The sequence below is a fragment of the Macaca mulatta genome, chromosome 3, assembly GCF_049350105.2.
Source record: "Macaca mulatta isolate MMU2019108-1 chromosome 3, T2T-MMU8v2.0, whole genome shotgun sequence".
Classification (NCBI taxonomy): domain Eukaryota; kingdom Metazoa; phylum Chordata; class Mammalia; order Primates; family Cercopithecidae; genus Macaca; species Macaca mulatta.
Window position 1 is genome coordinate 197,132,992 of NC_133408.1, and position 17,154 is coordinate 197,150,145.

Below are 17,154 nucleotides of genomic sequence, written 5' to 3' on the forward strand. Positions count from 1 at the left end.
ATGAGCCCGGCTCGCACACTCGGCCCATGCGGCACTGATCTCAGGTATGTGTGATGCGTACGAGCCCGGCTCGCACACTCGGCCCATGCGGCACTGATCTCAGGTGTGTGTGATGCGTACGAGCCCGGCTCGCACAGTCGGCCCATGCGGCACTGATCTCAGGTGTGTGTGATGCGTATGAGCCCGGCTTGCACGCTCGGCCCGTGTGGCACTGATCTCAGGTGTGTGTGATGCGTATGAGCCCGGCTTGCACGCTCGGCCCGTGTGGCACTGATCTCAGGTGTGTGTGATGCGTATGAGCCCGGCTTGCACACACGGCCCATGCGGCACTGATCTCAGATGTGTGTGATGCGTATGAGCCTGGCTCACACACTCGGCCCGTGTGGCACTGATCTCAGGTGTGTGTGATGCGTATGAGCCCAGCTTGCACACTTGGCCCGTGTGGCACTGATCTCAGGTGTGTGTGATGCGTATGAGCCCGGCTTGCACACTCGGCCCATGTGGCACTGATCTCAGGTGTGTATGATGCGTATGAGCCCGGCTTGCACACACGGCCCTTGCGGCACTGATCTCAGGTGTGTGTGATGCATATGAGCCCAGCTTGCACACTCGGCCGATGTGGCACTGATCTCAGGTGTGTGATGAGTATGAGCCCGGCTTGCACACTCGGCCCGTGTGGCACTGATCTCAGGTGTGTGAGATGAGTACAAGCCCTGCTTGCACACTCGGCCCGTGTGACACTGATCTCTGGTGTGTGAGATGAGTACAAGCCCTGCTTGCACACTCGGCCCGTGTGACACTGATCTCTGGTGTGTGCAATGAGTACACAGCCCGGTTTACACACTCAGCCCATGCGGCACTGATCCCACGTGGGTGTGGGCATCCCCCTGCCAGCGTCCGCATCTACATTTGGCACAGAGAAGCCACACAGCCTCAAGGGAGCTGGGGGCCTCTGGCAGGGCCTCCTTCCAGGACACGATACCAAGGAGGCCAGACCCCCAGGGCCGTCCCCACCAGATGACCCTCCTGCCACTCTGTCCGGCCGATGAGACCCTCTCCCTCGCTCCTCCCTCTCAGGTGAAACTACAGTAACTGGGCATCTTTAAAGAAGAGAGCGGCGTCTTCCACCGCTGCCCTAAGTGGAAACGCTCCACTGCAAAACTCAATGTGATGCTTGTGCCTCACGACCCAACGCCCTCCCCGTGGGCCAGTGTTTGTCCGGAGCGGTAAACCTAGCACGTCCGCACCCAGGCACAAAAAGTCTCCATCAGGAAAATGTGAAAAATTGATCTTTTTGCAGCTCAGTGCTGCCTCCAACACATCCAGAGCCAGCTGGAACTGTGAGTGTGAGCCCAGTGGCACCACAAGCACCCACACCAGCACCCTGCCCTGGGCAGAGCCACGTGGGACCGTCCCCGCAGGACAGTGCTGCACCCAGAGCCCCCACCCCGAACGCTTCCCGTGTTCCGAGTAGCTCCTCAGGTGTGAGCACACAAACAGAGGCGGCCAGGGTCAGTGCAGCACATTCGGACACCACAGTCCTCGCTCGCCGCAGAGCTGCCTGCTTCTCTGCTGTGCCTGAGCCGGGGCCCTGGGCATGTCCACAGAGTCCTTGAAGTATCTTACACTTCTTTATAACACAATGTGCGAAGTAAGCTGAAGAGGATTCTGGGGGCAGAAATTCATCCATACACATCACAAGGCAAATGTCTCATCTCTTAACTCAGCATCTGATGGGGAAAATTACAGAGGGGAAATCACTCAGAGAAGAGACCTGTCATTCTCGAATTCTGCCAAAAGAAGAACAGGACAACAAAGGCTTCAGGAAAACCCCTGTGCACCTTTCCGGGAGCCGTCTGGACGAAGCCCTGCTGCCCGGGTGTGCACAGACGGCCTCGGGTTTTAGGGTTATTTTGAGAGTGTAATCACTAGTGACAGGACCACACTAAGGAATTAAATGTACAAAACTGGGCAGGAAACAGTGGGTTCACTGGGCTCTGCTGGGGAGGAATAAAGGCCACTCCCCAGACCCGGACGCGGCACCAAGAGAACATGGTGAATGGGAACCGGCCCGCTTTGGGGAGGGCCCTGGCCTTCAGCTCAGAGGGCGACACAGAATCCAACACACAGCAGAAGCCGCGGGGGCCGGCGCACCCACAGGTGGCTCGAACGCAGAACGGCTGAGGAAAAAGCCTGCGCTCTGTCAGTTTGACACGGTGGCTGCAGGGCACATGATGACAGGAAATCTAAACAGGAAGGTGAAATGTTTAGACAGCAAGTGTGGGGAAAAGGCCGGGGAAAAATATTCCAGATTGTTAAACAGGGTCATGTGTCACAGTGGGAAAAAAAGAAAAAAGGTTTCTTGTATAATCACCTCTCCCTGATCATGACACAGTTTTACTTGATTTTATTTCATCATAAAACTCAGAAGGCCTCAGAAGGAACTGCCTCTCATTCTAGGCCAGCAAGGCCAGCTGGGAGCAGAGGGGCAGCCGCCAGGGATTTCGTTCAGGAGAGCGACTTTACACAAACACTCCTGCGACGCTGGGGTCTCCAGTCGGCACCGCTGCAGGATGCTCTGGGCTCTGGGCGCATCTGCGGCATCCCTGTGAGAATCCAGCGAACACAGGGCCATGCTCGCTTCTGGAGAGGAAACGGCCCGTGGCCGCCCCTGAACGCCAGGGGAGCCTCCCTTCTCCCACGGAGTCAGGGCCCGGGCAGCTGAGCCTGTCCATGATCTAAGCCGGGGCAGCACTTGTCCCTGCGTCCTCGGCTCATGGCCCACGTGGCCAACCCTGCTCTGGTGACGCAGTCCCACCGCTTCCAGCGGCTTTTCCTTGGTGCCCAGGTAACTTTTTCTCTTGGACCGAGAACAACGCACACACGTGTTTGCACACACACACCCCCCAAGGGGAGGACGCCCCTGACAGCAGAGACCAAGCCAGGGTCACAGAGCTCTGCAGGCTCTGCCAAGAGACCTGGCTCCCGCCCCTCCCCGCTCCTGACACGCGACACTGGTCGGGGCTGTAAGCACAGCTCCTACAGGAAGGGGAGCCACCGCACGGGCACACGAGCCGAGTCAGCCCACGATGAGCGATGTTGGCCAAGCAATATGGAGTGAGTTTTTCCCATTTCGCAAGATGTTTTCTCAAAACAAAAATTAAAGATATAGACATGTTTCATGGAAGTGAAAAATAATTTTCAACACTCTTCTAAATGTGGAACAGTCTTGGAACAGCCTGAGATCAGTAGGGAAAAAGCGGCATCTCCCCTCGCTCAGCCCCCATCCCTGCGGCGCCCAGAGCACCAGCCCTTTCTTGAGTCCCCACACAAGCTCGTGGCCGGGCTCTGGACATCCAGGCGTGTGTTGTCTCCTAGTTATTTTCACGTCCGTACCCCCGCCTCCCACACTCGGGAGCAGAAGTCCTTCTGTCTGCTTTCTGTATCCACAGCTTCTACGTGGTGCAGAGGGGCCCTCGCCGAGCCCCTGCACACCGGTCAGCAGCCCTGGCCTCCAGGTCATGACTCGCTCAGGGGCTGGGTGTCCCACACCAAGGCAGCCCCAAGGGAGCAGCGAGGGGCACGGCTGGCGGAGCTGCATCCAGCCCCTGGGGCCGGCAGCTGTGGTGTCCTGCTCGGGGGAAGCGAGGGCCGTGTGTGAATCTCCCGAAGTCCCTGGTGGGTGGCTGGAAGCCGCGATCACTCCACGGGAAGCACAGAAGGCGTGTGCGGGCTCGCGGGACCCACCGTCAGCTGTATCGAGAGTGACGAATGATGTGCTGAAACGCGACCTCCTGCCTCCCTTTTTCTTAGGGGCTGCCTCTGCCCTAAGACTAAAGACACTCATTTTCTTCGTTTACTCTGCTCCTGATAACATCAGATTGAAACCAGGAAACAGTTGTGAAAATAAAGACATTGACAGGACACACAGAATTTTAATGAGCATCTTCTTTCCGGAATAGCCCATGTCTACGACGGCCTTCTGTGACGGTCTTTAACGTTTCCATAAAGGTGGTCTCTTAGATGTGAGAGGGAGCACATTTAACCCACGATGCCTGCAACCCTTCCCACTGTCACAGGAGACCCCGGTCACGGCAGCAGAGCCCCTCCAGCCAGACCGCGGTCGGTGAGACAAATCCAACATGGGACACAAATCCCTCCCTTCCCGGCTCCCGCAGAGGATGACTCACTGGGCAATTAAGTTCTAAGGGCTTCCAAAAAAGTCAGTGGTGCCTTTAACGTTCACAGATCCAACGCGACCTCTGTGGGCAAAGCCAGCCTTGAGAGGCCCCACAGGCTGAACCTCGCTGTTCAGTTTCACAGTCAGACAATTTAAAATAGTCAGTAAGAAACGAGTCATCTGCCCTCACAGCAGCCCAGGCCCGACGTGGAAGTAGAGAACGGGCGGCTGTTTTTCACAAGAAACTTTTGCACCTTCCTAATTTTCTTTTTGCTCTGAATAAGGACTGATTGTCATGTGCCATCCCTATCATCGCCTGCATCTTCAGCCCGCGGCGCATCTTCCGCACGTGGCACGTAGCGAGGACTTCCCATGGGCGGGCAGGACTCTGGACCCGAGAATTACACGGGATGGTTTTCAAGAGAGTGTAGATGCCCCCCTGCCCCCCGCCCACAGACCTGCTCTTACCACATCAAAATCTTAGTTCAATTTATCGATTCATTCTTATCGAGCACCTAAAGGTCCCCGGTGCGTGCTGTGGGTCTATTGTACAGACCTGGCCTTTGGGGAGCTAAGGCTGTCCCCACACGGGCTGGCCTGGTGTGGGGAACAAGCCCCACTCTGCACCCGGGCCTGCCTCGGTCCAACACAACGAGGGAGTCACCCTACACAGGGGGGTGGTGACGAGACGTCACCGCAGAGGCAGCAGAAGGGATAAAGGGGAGGTAGGGATGAATAGGGCCCTGGTGTTCGGGAAGGGACTGGCCACCCCAGGCTGAGAGGGAAGCTCAGGGGACTAGGGTCTGCACAGGGCTTGACAGATGGGAGGGTCTGCAGGGATAAAGTGGAGTTTGCAGGGGGCGGTGCAAGGGAGGGAGCCAGGCAAACAAAGGCTTAGAAGCAGAGGAGCCCAGCCCGGGGACACAAAAGGTATTCACATCCTTCCATTCGGTGGCCACAGCTTAATTAAGCCAAAGGGCAGGGGCCTGCAGGCTGGGGGTGGAGCAGCTACCGGAGCAGCTGCTTCTCCATTTTCGGAATTGCACGTCGTTCTGGGGCCCAATTATTCCACCTAAAACTGATCTGAGCAACACCCTAACTGCACAAGGCCTGAAGGACACCCTGAAGAGTTTCCTCCTACCAGACCCCCGAAGGCCAGGGCCTGGAGGCCTGCTGGGAGTCCCGGTCTCAGCTGTCTCAGCTCTGACCTAAGGGCTCTGAGCCCTGAGGTCTGTACGGGGAGTTTCTAAAAGTCTATGCTCTACCCCAAGAAGGGGATAGGTGGGGCAGCAGCCCTGGAGGAAAACCTGGGAGCAAGTTGTGAGGGTTTTTGGGGAGTGAACTTTGCAGGGGGTGCCGGGAGCCGCCGGCCCGAGGACACCGCTGACTGGGGGACAGGGGCCATGGGTCGCACGTGGGGTGTCAGCTCTGCTTCCTCACTTGGGGTTGATTTGAAATCTCAAGATGTGCCTGAAAAAATCCACCTGGAGAAGCGAGGGGCCCACTGGGAACGGGAAGGCCTGAGCAAGACAGATGCAGGCTCAGAGTGAGGAAGGGGCACCTGGAAAGCCACCCTCAGAAGAATCAGACACGTTTTCTAGACTTTTTCCCCTTCACATTTCAGCTTCACGTTTAGGGCTCACTTAACAATTCATATATTTGTTCTCCTTGAACCTGGTAGAGAATAAGAAGCCCCTGGGGTGGGGACAGAAACAATTCTGAAACTCACACCAGCTCCAGCTTCCATCCAACTTAGTATTTTGTTTTGCAAAAATATCTGCATTCTATTTCCTCCCACTCAGGAACATCCGATCTCTGGTTTCAGGGTGCGTTTTACGGGCCAGGAAAGGTGACTCCAGGTCAGGAAAGGCAGGAAGATTCCATTATTGTCCACTCTCCTGCATCGTCATCTTCACCAAAAAAACTGAAAGCGAGGAAATGCCTACCCAGAGGGCAAATCCAGCTTCTGCTTTCCTCAGAGGCGCTCCGTCCAGTTACACATCAATGTTACACAGTCCCAGCACTTATCACTTGTAAACTTTTAATTGATTTGCTATTAAATGGCATAAGATCAATCCAAGTTTAAACCTGTATATCGAATCCACATTCCACAAACTCTGTACAGAATTATGTATTTTAAAACATGTAGCTTTACTGGCTAATGTAATCATCTGTGAATCTCCCCCCGTCTGTTCTTCAAGTCGCTGCACCTGGAGACACACCAGCACATACCCAGACGCTCCATTCTGCTGGCTGCATTATTATCCTATACATTAAAAAATCTTGAAAGGGTGTTTGTTCACACCTGCCAACTTTCTAGTGAGTCTCTTGTACTTGCTAATAGAGAAATAACACACTCAGGTTCCATCTTTTTTTTTTTGAGATGAAGTTTTGATTTTGGCTCACTGCAACGTCTGCCTCCCATGTTCAAGCAAATCTCCTGCCTCAGCCTCCCGAGTAGCTGGGATGACAGGTGTGTGCCACCACGCCCAGCTAATTTTGTTATTTTTAGTAGAGACGGGGTTTCGCCATGTTGGCCAGGCTGGTCTCAAACTCCTGACCTCAGGTGATCTGCTAGCCCCTCGGCCTCCTAAAGTGCTGGGATGACAGGTGAGACCCCGTGCCAGTCCCAAGATTCCATTCTTAACCATCAGTAATTCTCCCAAAGCAGAAAAGCCATAGAGATGTTACATTTTGAGCAACAGTTTCAGAACAGCCGGATGAAGAAGGGAGAACTCTTCTGCAGCCCCCATGGAACAGGAAAAGCCGCTGTTCAGACACCTGCAGAAACGCCTGACTGCTCGCCTCGTGTCCACACAGACCCAAAAAATTGGGAGAGGAGCCGCTGTCTGCCCTTGGAAGTCCCTCCATTTCCCTTGTGCATCTGCGCCCCTCTCTCTCTGAGCTAAGTCCCTTCCATGCTCCTCTCCCACCCCACAGAGGCCCCCTCTGCTGTTGCGTTTTTCTTCCTCCCCAAGGTTCCAGCCTCACGTTCTCTGAGCCCCACCCAGCACCCAGGGCTTCCCATGTTCTCTGAGCCCCGTGCCTGTCCCGCCTGGCACCCAGGGCTCCCCGTGTTCTCTGAGCCCCGTGCCTGTCCCGCCTGGCACCCAGGGCTCCCCGTGTTCTCTGAGCCCCGTGCCTGTCCCACCCAGAATCCCGGGCTCCCCTAGGGTCACAGTGATGTCTGTTTCTGGGTTCACACTGGGGAGACCTTCACAAATGCAGACTGGGCCGACTCTGATGTAAGATCAAGTTCTCTGCTGTTCCTGTTGTTCCAGAAAATGGGATTCTACCCTTAGAAGCAATAAGCTTTCTGAGAAAACGCTTTCTGGGTCAACTCCAAGTTCAGCTATCCAGAGGTTCCAAGGCTGGAATGTCCCGCCATGGACAGCAGGGTTCCAGCTGAGCTGGGCCCACCTGACCAGGGCTTCCCTCCTGCCGAGCCCTCACCTCGATGTGAGCCCTGAAGCCCCTTGGGCTGGGTGAAGAGGTGTTCAGAGCACAGATGCCCGAGGCTGCACCTGCACCCAGACCCAAGGTGTCCAATCCTTAAGGGTGACCCTCGGGCCAACACCAGTCACAGCCCTGGGGACCCCCACGTGTCAGCCGCGGCAAAACGAGCCCCCAACACAGCATGGGAGGGAAGGAGGAGGCGGGGCTCACAGAGCCAAGAGCCACGGAGAGCGCTGGGCCTAAGGGGCCTTGGACCTGGGAGAGAAGAGACAGCCAGGTGGCGAGCGACATGTCCTGTGGAGGCCTCCCCAGGAGGCAAGGGTGGGGGGACTCCTGCTGGAGGCGGCCGGCGGATCGGCCTTCCTTATTCCTGTCCTTGAAGTGATCCTCGTTTGACATTTAGAAATGACTCTCATCTGCCGGGTGCTCCTCGGTGTGACGTGCAATTGCTTTTCCCAAAGCTTTCTCCTCTCGTAACACCAGCTCCCGCATGCCGTGGCAGCTCCAGCCATCATTCCTTATCCCACCACCCCGCGCAGCGTCTTGCCTCCTTTTATGCTGGTGTGCATGTTGTGTTAAGAGCTGGGCTTTGCCATTTTTGACAGGCTAATGCATTTCACTGCAGATAATGCCATTCACCACAGAGGTGCATTCTCTTGTGCCCATCAAGGCAGAGGCTGAGAAGGTCTGTTTTACAGCAACGGCCTGAGGACCCTCAGCCCCAAGGTGGGGCCCCGTGCAGGTACCTCTGTCCCTCAGCCCCAAGGTGGGGCCCCGTGCAGGTACCTCTGTCCCTCAGCCCCGAGGTGGGGCCCCGTGCAGGTACCTCTGTCCCTCAGCCCCAAGGTGGGGCCCCGTGCAGGTACCTCTGTCCCTCAGCCCCAAGGTGGGGCCCCGTGCAGGTGCCTCTGTGCACGCCTGTGGGGTCCCACCCTGTCGTGTGCAAGAGGCTGTCACCTGAAGGAGATTCTGCCCCTGCCGGGCGTCTCCTCCCACACTGAGCTCCACTTGCTGGCCGGTGGCAGGGGGCGGGGGGGGCTGCACAGCTCTGGTTGGGGGAGGCTCCAGGAGTCACCCGAGGCCTCTTCTCCTTGCCAACAATGATGCCCTCCTCCCGAGGGACGGTGGCCCCACAGGGAGCCGGGAGAGAAGAGGCTACAGGCAGGGAGTGGGGAGACCCAGCCCTCAAGCACAGCCACACTGTGGGCCCAGTGCCCCTTGGGTGGAACCTGCCTCTCGCTTGCACCCACTCCTACCTCCTGGTACCCGCCCGCTGGAGTCTCCTCCCCACCACCTACCGTTTCTTTTGAAATCCCAGTTTAATCCACTTTTTTACACTTCCCTTTACTCCCTCAAGTGTCTCCTCCCAACACCCACTTTATTTCACAGAGGCTCGTGTCCTTCAGAGAGCCCACCTCTCGCCATGGACAGCAGGGTTCCAGCTGAGCTGGGCCCACCTGACCAGGGCTTCCCTCCTGCTGAGCCCTCACCTCGATGTGAGCCCTGAAGCCCCTCGGGCTGGGTGAAGAGGTGTTCAGAGCACAGATGCCCAAGGCTGCACCTGTACCAAGGCCTGGCCTTACCCCACAGGGCCCCAGATCACACAGGCTCACCCGGGTGTTCGCTCACCCGGATACCTTCTCCAAACACCTTCCATCAAGTGTCTTGAATTCCACAGAGCAGCACAGGGTTCAGGCTTTGCTCCTGTTTTCTTCTCTGGAAGTGCATGCTTTGCAGACGCCATGTCCTCAGTTTTAGTTCAGAAAACGTGCCCCGCCTCTCTAATCAGGTCTAAGGGAGGGGAGCAGCTCATGCCGAGGAGGACGTGTGCGGAAACGGGTACCCTGGAAACGGGAGGAGCAGGCAGGAATCCAACACCCATCCCAGCTCCGTGAGCACCAGCAGTCGCTGCAGGCAAGTCACCCTCGGGTAGCGCCTCAGAGCTGACGTGGCACCCGCACCCACAGGGCTGCCCTCACCCACGTGACGTGGCACCCACACCCACAGGGCTGCCCTTACCCACGTGACGTGGCACCCGCACCCACAGGGCTGCCCTCACCCACGTGGCACCCGCACCCACAGGCTGCCCTCACCCGCGTGGCGGCCCAAGAGGAGGCCCCAGTTCCCAGACGAGGAAGGCAGGCTTCGGGAGGGAGAGGCTGGGCCCGAGCCTGGGCCTCGCGCCCCAGGGCATGGAAGGGCGATGGCGCCTTTCTTCCACGGGTTTCACCATTAGAGGAGAAAGAGAGTTCAAATGATGGAAAGTGTGGCAAGAGGGGAATAAGATAAGAAGGAAGAAACGGATGGGGGTGAAAGCAGGTGGAATGTGCCTCTTGTTGTCCACCTGGGGTCACTCAGCCACACTGAGCCACGGACTGTCCCTCGGAGCGCCACAGACCGCAGGGTTTGTCCTTGTCACGAACTCAAAGAGCTGACCTCTCTGGGCCTGCTCGCAACCTGCCGCCGAGTCCCTGCTCCCTGTCTAAACTCTTGGCCCGACTGGGAGGACCTCTCCCCTCCAGCCCAGTTCCTCCCCGTAGCCCTGCAAATGCCCACCTCTTGGGTCTGTCCCTACCCTACAGATGGCCACAGCACCTGCCCCAGCCACGCCTCCATCTCCCACCAGCCACCAAGAGCTCCACCCACCACCTGACCCAGCCCCTCCTCTGTCATCTCCAAGGATTTCAGTTTCACACGAATCACCTCCTAGCGACGTGTGGACTAATGCTGTTTACCGCCGGTTCACTGTTTCACTGCAAACTCCTCATCTCCAAGAAATCATCAACCGAGAAAAGAAAGGATGTCACCGTTTCCCAAATCTCCCACAGTGCCTCACACTACAGAGGGAAGATGGTGGAGGAGCTGTCCAGACCCGCGGGGCGGAGAAGCCCGGGCTAGCCCCTCAACACCCTGCAGTGGGGACAGCGCAGCCGGGGACCGCCCAGTGCAGCTCCGCCACCATCTCTGCAGGCTGAGGCGTCTCTCAGTTTATCTGCTGCTGACTCTGCCCCCTTGTAAAACAGGGTTGGGAGATAACAAGATGCCTGGGGAAGGTGTCCTGCGTCCCTTTCCACGGGGTGGGTGACTGACGAGCAGGACGGGGGTGCCGAGGAACAGGGGCTCAGAAGGACCTGCTGTGCATGCAGGGGTCACCCCAGGAGCAACACTGGCTTTGGCGAGAAGGAAGAATTCTCTGGTTCTGGCAGTGAAACGGGTGAGGCAGACTGGAACACAGCATGGGCCTAAGGGAAGCAGCACCCGCTCCACAGACGCCAGGCACACCGCCCCTCCCCTGGTGCTGTGCGAGCACCCGTCCTCCTCCCGGGGCCCAGCCCTCTTCCGTGGCTGCTGGAGTGCAGGGTGAGCACGCCCGGGAGAAGCCTGCAGCCCCCACCTCCTTTCCCTCGCCCCTCCTTGTGTGCAGCAGGAAGTGGCTTCCTTAGGAAGCAGTTATTCAAGTAATACCCAGGTCTGAAAAGGTACCAAGGTCAAAGCAAACATAGGAACAGCCTAGTGCCAAAAAGAAGCCACAGAATTCAGCCCTCCAAATTTTCATATCTTAGACTTTCCAATTTTTTTTTTTTCCAAGTATCTCACTGAGTAGTCTCTGATTTTTAATGAAGTCTGATCTAATGACTGCTGCCTGATGGAGGGAGTGGCTTGCTGTGTCCCAACGAGCAACATGCTTCTGTTTTATGTTTAGAGGTTTCTCTGGCCACCTTTCCAGAGACTTCACTGTTCTCTGAAGATTGAGCTCTCTCTCTCAGGAGCTGTATTTGAGGAAGCATTTTGGGCAAAACAGCAGGATAGATACTGCTTTTGGAAACTGCATCCGTGAACGCTTCAGATTTATGAGAAAAATGCACTTCAAATGGGCACCTTCCAGAAAAACGTTCAGACTCATGGTGAAAAGGTACCTAGACAATTCCATGGAGCCTACAGAAACCAAGCGGGTTGACCCCACACACTGATGATCTGATACTGAACACACAGGCAAACAAAAACAGGTTCTTCCCACATTGGGGACGACACGTGTCCTTTACCCTCATCATCCTGGCAACATTCTGCAGGTTTCCTTTAGATTTCCTTCACATCAGGAACGATGGGATTTGGCACCAGTGTGACAACCATTCAGCATTTGCTGATTCCTAGTGAGGCCAGGGACATTCTGGGCGCCATGGACCATGGGAGGACGGTGGCAGGGCCTCATCCTCCAGGGGCCTGGAGTCTGTTCCAGGATAATCTGCAAAACTGAATCCATGTCTCGAAAGTTTCAAGAGTATTACCTGTAGACATCTGTACTATCAGCTACATTTGCAAAGGTGTTATAAAATTAGAAAAATTTCCATTCTCAGACTTGACTGTTATAATAAAATGTTCTCTAATAATAATAATTTCATAATGTTCTGTAATGTTGTATTTTTATAATTATAAAATATTTGGCACAGTTTTCACAGGGTGCCCTTCACTTTTGAAGCAGCATAGGTTTTGCTTATTTGATATTTGTAAAAAATATATTATTTTGACCTGGAAATTTAAGTATATAGTGAGGAAAGCCATTCTAAGATACAGAGCTATTGAAAAGGCTTTGTTAAAAACTTGTGGTGGGGTCAAGTAAACCTCAGGAAAAGTAATTGTTGTCCAATTTAATTGTGAACATCCTACTTCTATTACTCGTGATTACACCAATGCCTGAAGATTAAACTCGTCTAGAGAAAGAAGGGTCTCTTAAAGCCCCAGAGAGTGAGCCAAGGCGTGACCTGTGCTCTTTGTCAGAACTCAGCTTTCTGCACCGGGGGTAAGAAGTCAGGGTGCATTTGGGACTTGCAGACACACCAGCCCCAGTCAACTGAGCACCCTCATTTTGCCGCAGTTGCCACCACTCTGTCACTGCATTCGTAATCACTTGCTAATGGGAGCAACAGCAGCAACTGAGATGTGCACTTAGCCGCTCTGTTTACAGGAGGTCCCCGTGGCCTGGATGCATGCTTTCCTCTGGGTTTGGTTCCAAAGGCCTCCAAGTACACAAGGAAACCTGCTGGGTATTGTGAAATAAACCATCAAAAGAGAACTTGCTGAAAATTCTGCAGGAGTCTCTGCCCTCATGTCGGGGAAGGGAGAGTGGGCTGGCAGAATACTAAACTTGCTGCTCGAAGATGATCAAAGCCTCAAGGAAATGGATGCAACATTCAAAGAGACTCAGAGAGAAAAGGAGGAGAATGTCTTCTAATCATCTAACGACTTATTTTGGGCACAGTTTTTACCCAATCACCTTCCATAGAAATAGGACACCTACATGAAAAAAAATGCATAAAGTATACTGGTACCAAAAATCACAATTCTTCTGTGTCTTCACATTATCCTTAGTGTGTGTGTGTGTACATGTGTGTATAAATATAGATATATACACACACATATATGCATATATGGCAGGCTACGTCAATTTGAAAAAAAAGAATAAAAGCCGAAACTGGTTTTTCAGATCATGAAGTATAGAATTAATCCAAATATATCATGTTTTATCTATTTAGAAGAAAAATCAACATTTACTAAAACAATGGGGAGAAGTTCGGAGGGAGCAGTCTGTTCAGAATATGTTTCAGTTATTCTGAAAGTTAATATCCCCAATTTTTGCTCCAGTCTGAGCAAATTAAACTTGGCTGGATTATCTGATGGGGCTGATATCTTGGTGTCAAAAATATGAGAGTCTGTCAAAAAAGATTTGCTTTCCCAATAGGTAAGGCAAACAAAAATATCACACACTCATGTAAACGAAGGAAGCTCTAAAATCCTGACCCTGTCTGTGAAATAGTTCTATTTTGAGGAAGGACAGGTAAACACGTTTAAAGGTGTTTGCATTAGAAGCTAAGAATTCAACCTCCTTACTGCTTCAACCCTGTTTTAAGAAAAGCTCTTACTCCCGAGGAGCACAACACGGCCCCTGTGGCCCCAAGCCCGGGCTCTGACTCACACACATGGGGGCCCGGAGGGGCTGCACAGGCACTCATGATGTACGTGCATGATCCGGGCTGAGGCAAACAAATGCTTTGTCAGAGGCTGGCAACACGAGGGCCTCCCAGGTCATGCTGGAGGTGCCTTGCCAGGACACTAACCCGGCTGCAGTTTAACGGAGGACAGGAGGATTCACCTTTTGGAACCTCAGGGAGGAAGGAGCTCTACAACCTGAGGTCACCAGTGCCCCCCGGGATACCACCTCCACACACCCGTCTCCTCCACCCCATCAGAACGGCTCTGCTCCTGACCTTCCTTCCCCAGGTAAGAACATAAGTTCTTTTGTTTAAAAGGTAACTTCATATTCTGATATTAATAAAACTTATGCTATTGCCACCTACCATTCTCTCGCTCCTAGGTTACTTACTTCTAACCTCACTAGCACAATCTTTTTATTTTTCAGAAGCTTTAAGAAAAGGAATTGAGTAATTCCATCATGTCCCCATAAAATAAAGCATAAGATCAAATTGTTCCATTTTCCTTGTAACCCAGTGATGAGAATTATCATCCATAACCTCACTGTGATTATAGAATCAGCAAAGTACACAGGTTCAGTGAGCCAGAAATAAACACATTAATGCAAGACGACACCTTTCCTGAAATTTGTTTTATGTTTGCAATATTTTAAAAAACTTTTCAAACAGATTTTTACACTTCACGGGGGACTCATGGCTGTGAGAGAAAACCCAAGTGGGATATGGAAACATTAATGAATTAATACCTGCTTCATTTACCAAAGTAAATATCCTCTCCTTGTAACCGCAATTGTCTGAGTCCTTGAAACATTACTCAGCTAAATTCAAAGCGAACAATCATACAGTCCCCATCCTCATTACTGAGTCCTGCTCTGCCAAAACACAAATCACAACAACACAACGGTTCAGCACCTAGAACTTTCTCACCAGGAGACAATCCACTGTGATGGGGCAAACCCCCACTTTAATCAAAGTACTTCCCTAAAGGGTATTTTGTAGTGATTCAAAGCTAAACCAACCAGAGAGTCTTTACACTCATTTCATTTCCAAATTTTCCTAGATCACATTTTTAAAGAAAAAAAGTTTTTTTTTTCCTTTTTATTAATCTGGATTGAAGAAAAGCACACATTTCATTTATTGTCTGGATTACAGATTCTTATTAAACAAACCAGAGCTCATTATAAAATCAATATCAACTTAACCACCATGCCCTCAGGAGGAACAGCAAAAAGGTCACTCCAAGAAATTCAAACAATTTTCCTGCTGGAAGGGCATGATTTTAATTACAGATACTATTAATTAGAGCTGTCACTGGGAAGGCTTTTTTTTTCTGTTAATTATCACAAACTCAGTCCTAAGTATGCATTTTCAACCTGCAGTTTTTTTTCAAATTAGTCATTTCTGCATGCAAGTCTAACCTTTCCATTCTATCAATATTTTATATTTGAATTTCAAAGTATATCAAAGGGTGCCACGCTTTCTAAAAATCTCTGCCTGTATGATCTTCCGTCTCTCACACATGGAACAGAACTGGTGTGATAATTTATTTATGTACCGACACAGACTTGGCCTGAAGACCTGGCATCCGCATTGAAGGTCTTGCTCAATGGAATTTCTGGATAAATTCTTACTAGTTTATGTGACATTTTTTTCAGGCTGCTTCTTCAAACGTGATTTTCCTTTTGCTTTGAAGCAAAGCTACACACTGCAACTGAAATGCCATCCTCAACACATCTGAAGTTGCCATTTCTTTATAAGAAAAAGATCGTCCTGACCGGGCTGGTGACCCTCTCCGGAAAACTGGAGGCTTCCTCTATTCAGTGGCAATCCCAGGAAGTTGGAAATGGGAGGAAAAGCTGTCTTGTGGCTCTTTTAAGCATAGAGATTGTGTAAATTCCTTATGTGGGGGAGGGTCCTGAGAGCTCGCAGAGTATAGAAAAGCCAGCTCCAAGGAGCTCAGGAAGCAGGAGGGTTTGGTGCTGGAGGGCGCTTCGTGGAGAGAGGCGTGAGAGCCCACCCATGTAACTCTGATGATGGAATAATAATATTTACTTTACATACGACTGTAAAAATGATGAATTATTTACAAGATGTATTGCACACTGTAATCATGTGACTAGAGAAAACAAAGGATCCAGTCCAATGAGGAAATCTTACATATGTACTGACCAAACTTTTACAACAGTGGTTAAGGAGTCATTCTACCTTCCCAAATGGGAATATCTTCTTGGAATTAAATGATATTTTATATGCAAAGGAATCAATTGCCTTGACTGATGGAAGTATTCTGGGTTTGTAACGCCGTTAAAACTGAAGGCCTATATTCATTACAGGACAATACCAAATACGAAACGTGTGCTATAGAACTTTCAAAAACTCTGTGGTTATTTAAAATGCCCGACTTGGTCTGAACTTGCCTTCCTCGCATCCTCCCTGGTTTGCAGCTGATTTCCAGGGGTGTCTGTGGTGCCTCTAGAGAAGGTGTCCCTCATGGGGACATGCGTGGGTCACTTTCCCCTGGTCAGCATTAGGTACCACTGTACCGGACAACAACACAGGGTGGTAACTGGGCAGGTCAAAGGATCTTTTCACAGAAGACCCCGAGGAGGCCGATGGTTTTTGAGACATCTTCAAACACCTACACACCAACTGATCTCACAACTCCGGCACTTTTCATTAGTAGTGGCCAAACTAAGATAACAGATAATACATCATTTGTGTATTGTACTTTTTCCACACCTCTAATTAACAACATACTTCCAGAGCGAACATGAGACTATCCAAGAAGAGCAGATGACTACAGAGCTGTACAACTGTGGCTGCTAGGTATTTGCACCAATGCTGATGAGAAGTTCCAAACTGTCATCATAAAAGACCCCAAACTATGATACATGAGCAACTGCTGGGAATGGAGGAGGGGCCAGAGAGGGATGCGATCATCTGCCTGCTCAACAGATAAATCCAATATATCACTTTTTAAAAAGTCTCCTCTTACCTGGTAGGCGGCGGTGGCATCTGCGCCCGGGTCGCGCCCTAGTCCCGAGAGCTTCTCCTTCAGCCTGTGCTGAGAGCTATGGCGTAGGCAGTAGATGAGGCCAGAGGCCAGGAGGACGCCCAGGATGCAGGCGAGGGAGACCAGGGTGAGCGCGATGAACTTGGTTGAGTCTTCTTGCTCCGCCTGAGGAGGCAGGAACTTGAGTTTGCTTTTCTGCAGAACAAGGAGAGAGGGGTCTGTTAGCTCCTGACAAAGCATGACCTCCTAAAAACACACGTCTCCAAATGCAACTTGAAAGTGGAAAGCTCAGCCCCACAGGACGCTGCGCTAGCACTGGAGCCACAATGGGAGGGCCCAGTGGAACAACCCCCGTCAAAGGAGAAGAAGCAGAAGTCATTTGAAAATAGCACCTCGCAGATTGCAGCCTGCTCAAGAGGACAGTCACAGGCATCACTTCTTCCCTCAGTGGTGGCTGTTTTTCAAATTTATGTAAAGTATTTGGCAGCTAATTTGCTGCCTTCAGTAAAATAAAGTAT

General features: G+C 52.1%; 1 protein-coding gene across 3 annotated transcripts in view; it reads right to left on the reverse strand.

The window, feature by feature from the left end:
* PTPRN2 (protein tyrosine phosphatase receptor type N2) overlaps window positions 1-17,154 on the reverse strand; it is a 1,015,036-nt gene that overhangs the window by 124,637 nt on the left and 873,245 nt on the right. For all 3 annotated transcript variants that reach the window (XM_028846528.2, XM_015135381.3, XM_077997823.1), the window contains one exon: window positions 16,619-16,831. In XM_028846528.2, the coding sequence (XP_028702361.2) occupies window positions 16,619-16,831 (213 nt within the window). The remainder of the gene's footprint in view (window positions 1-16,618; window positions 16,832-17,154) is intronic.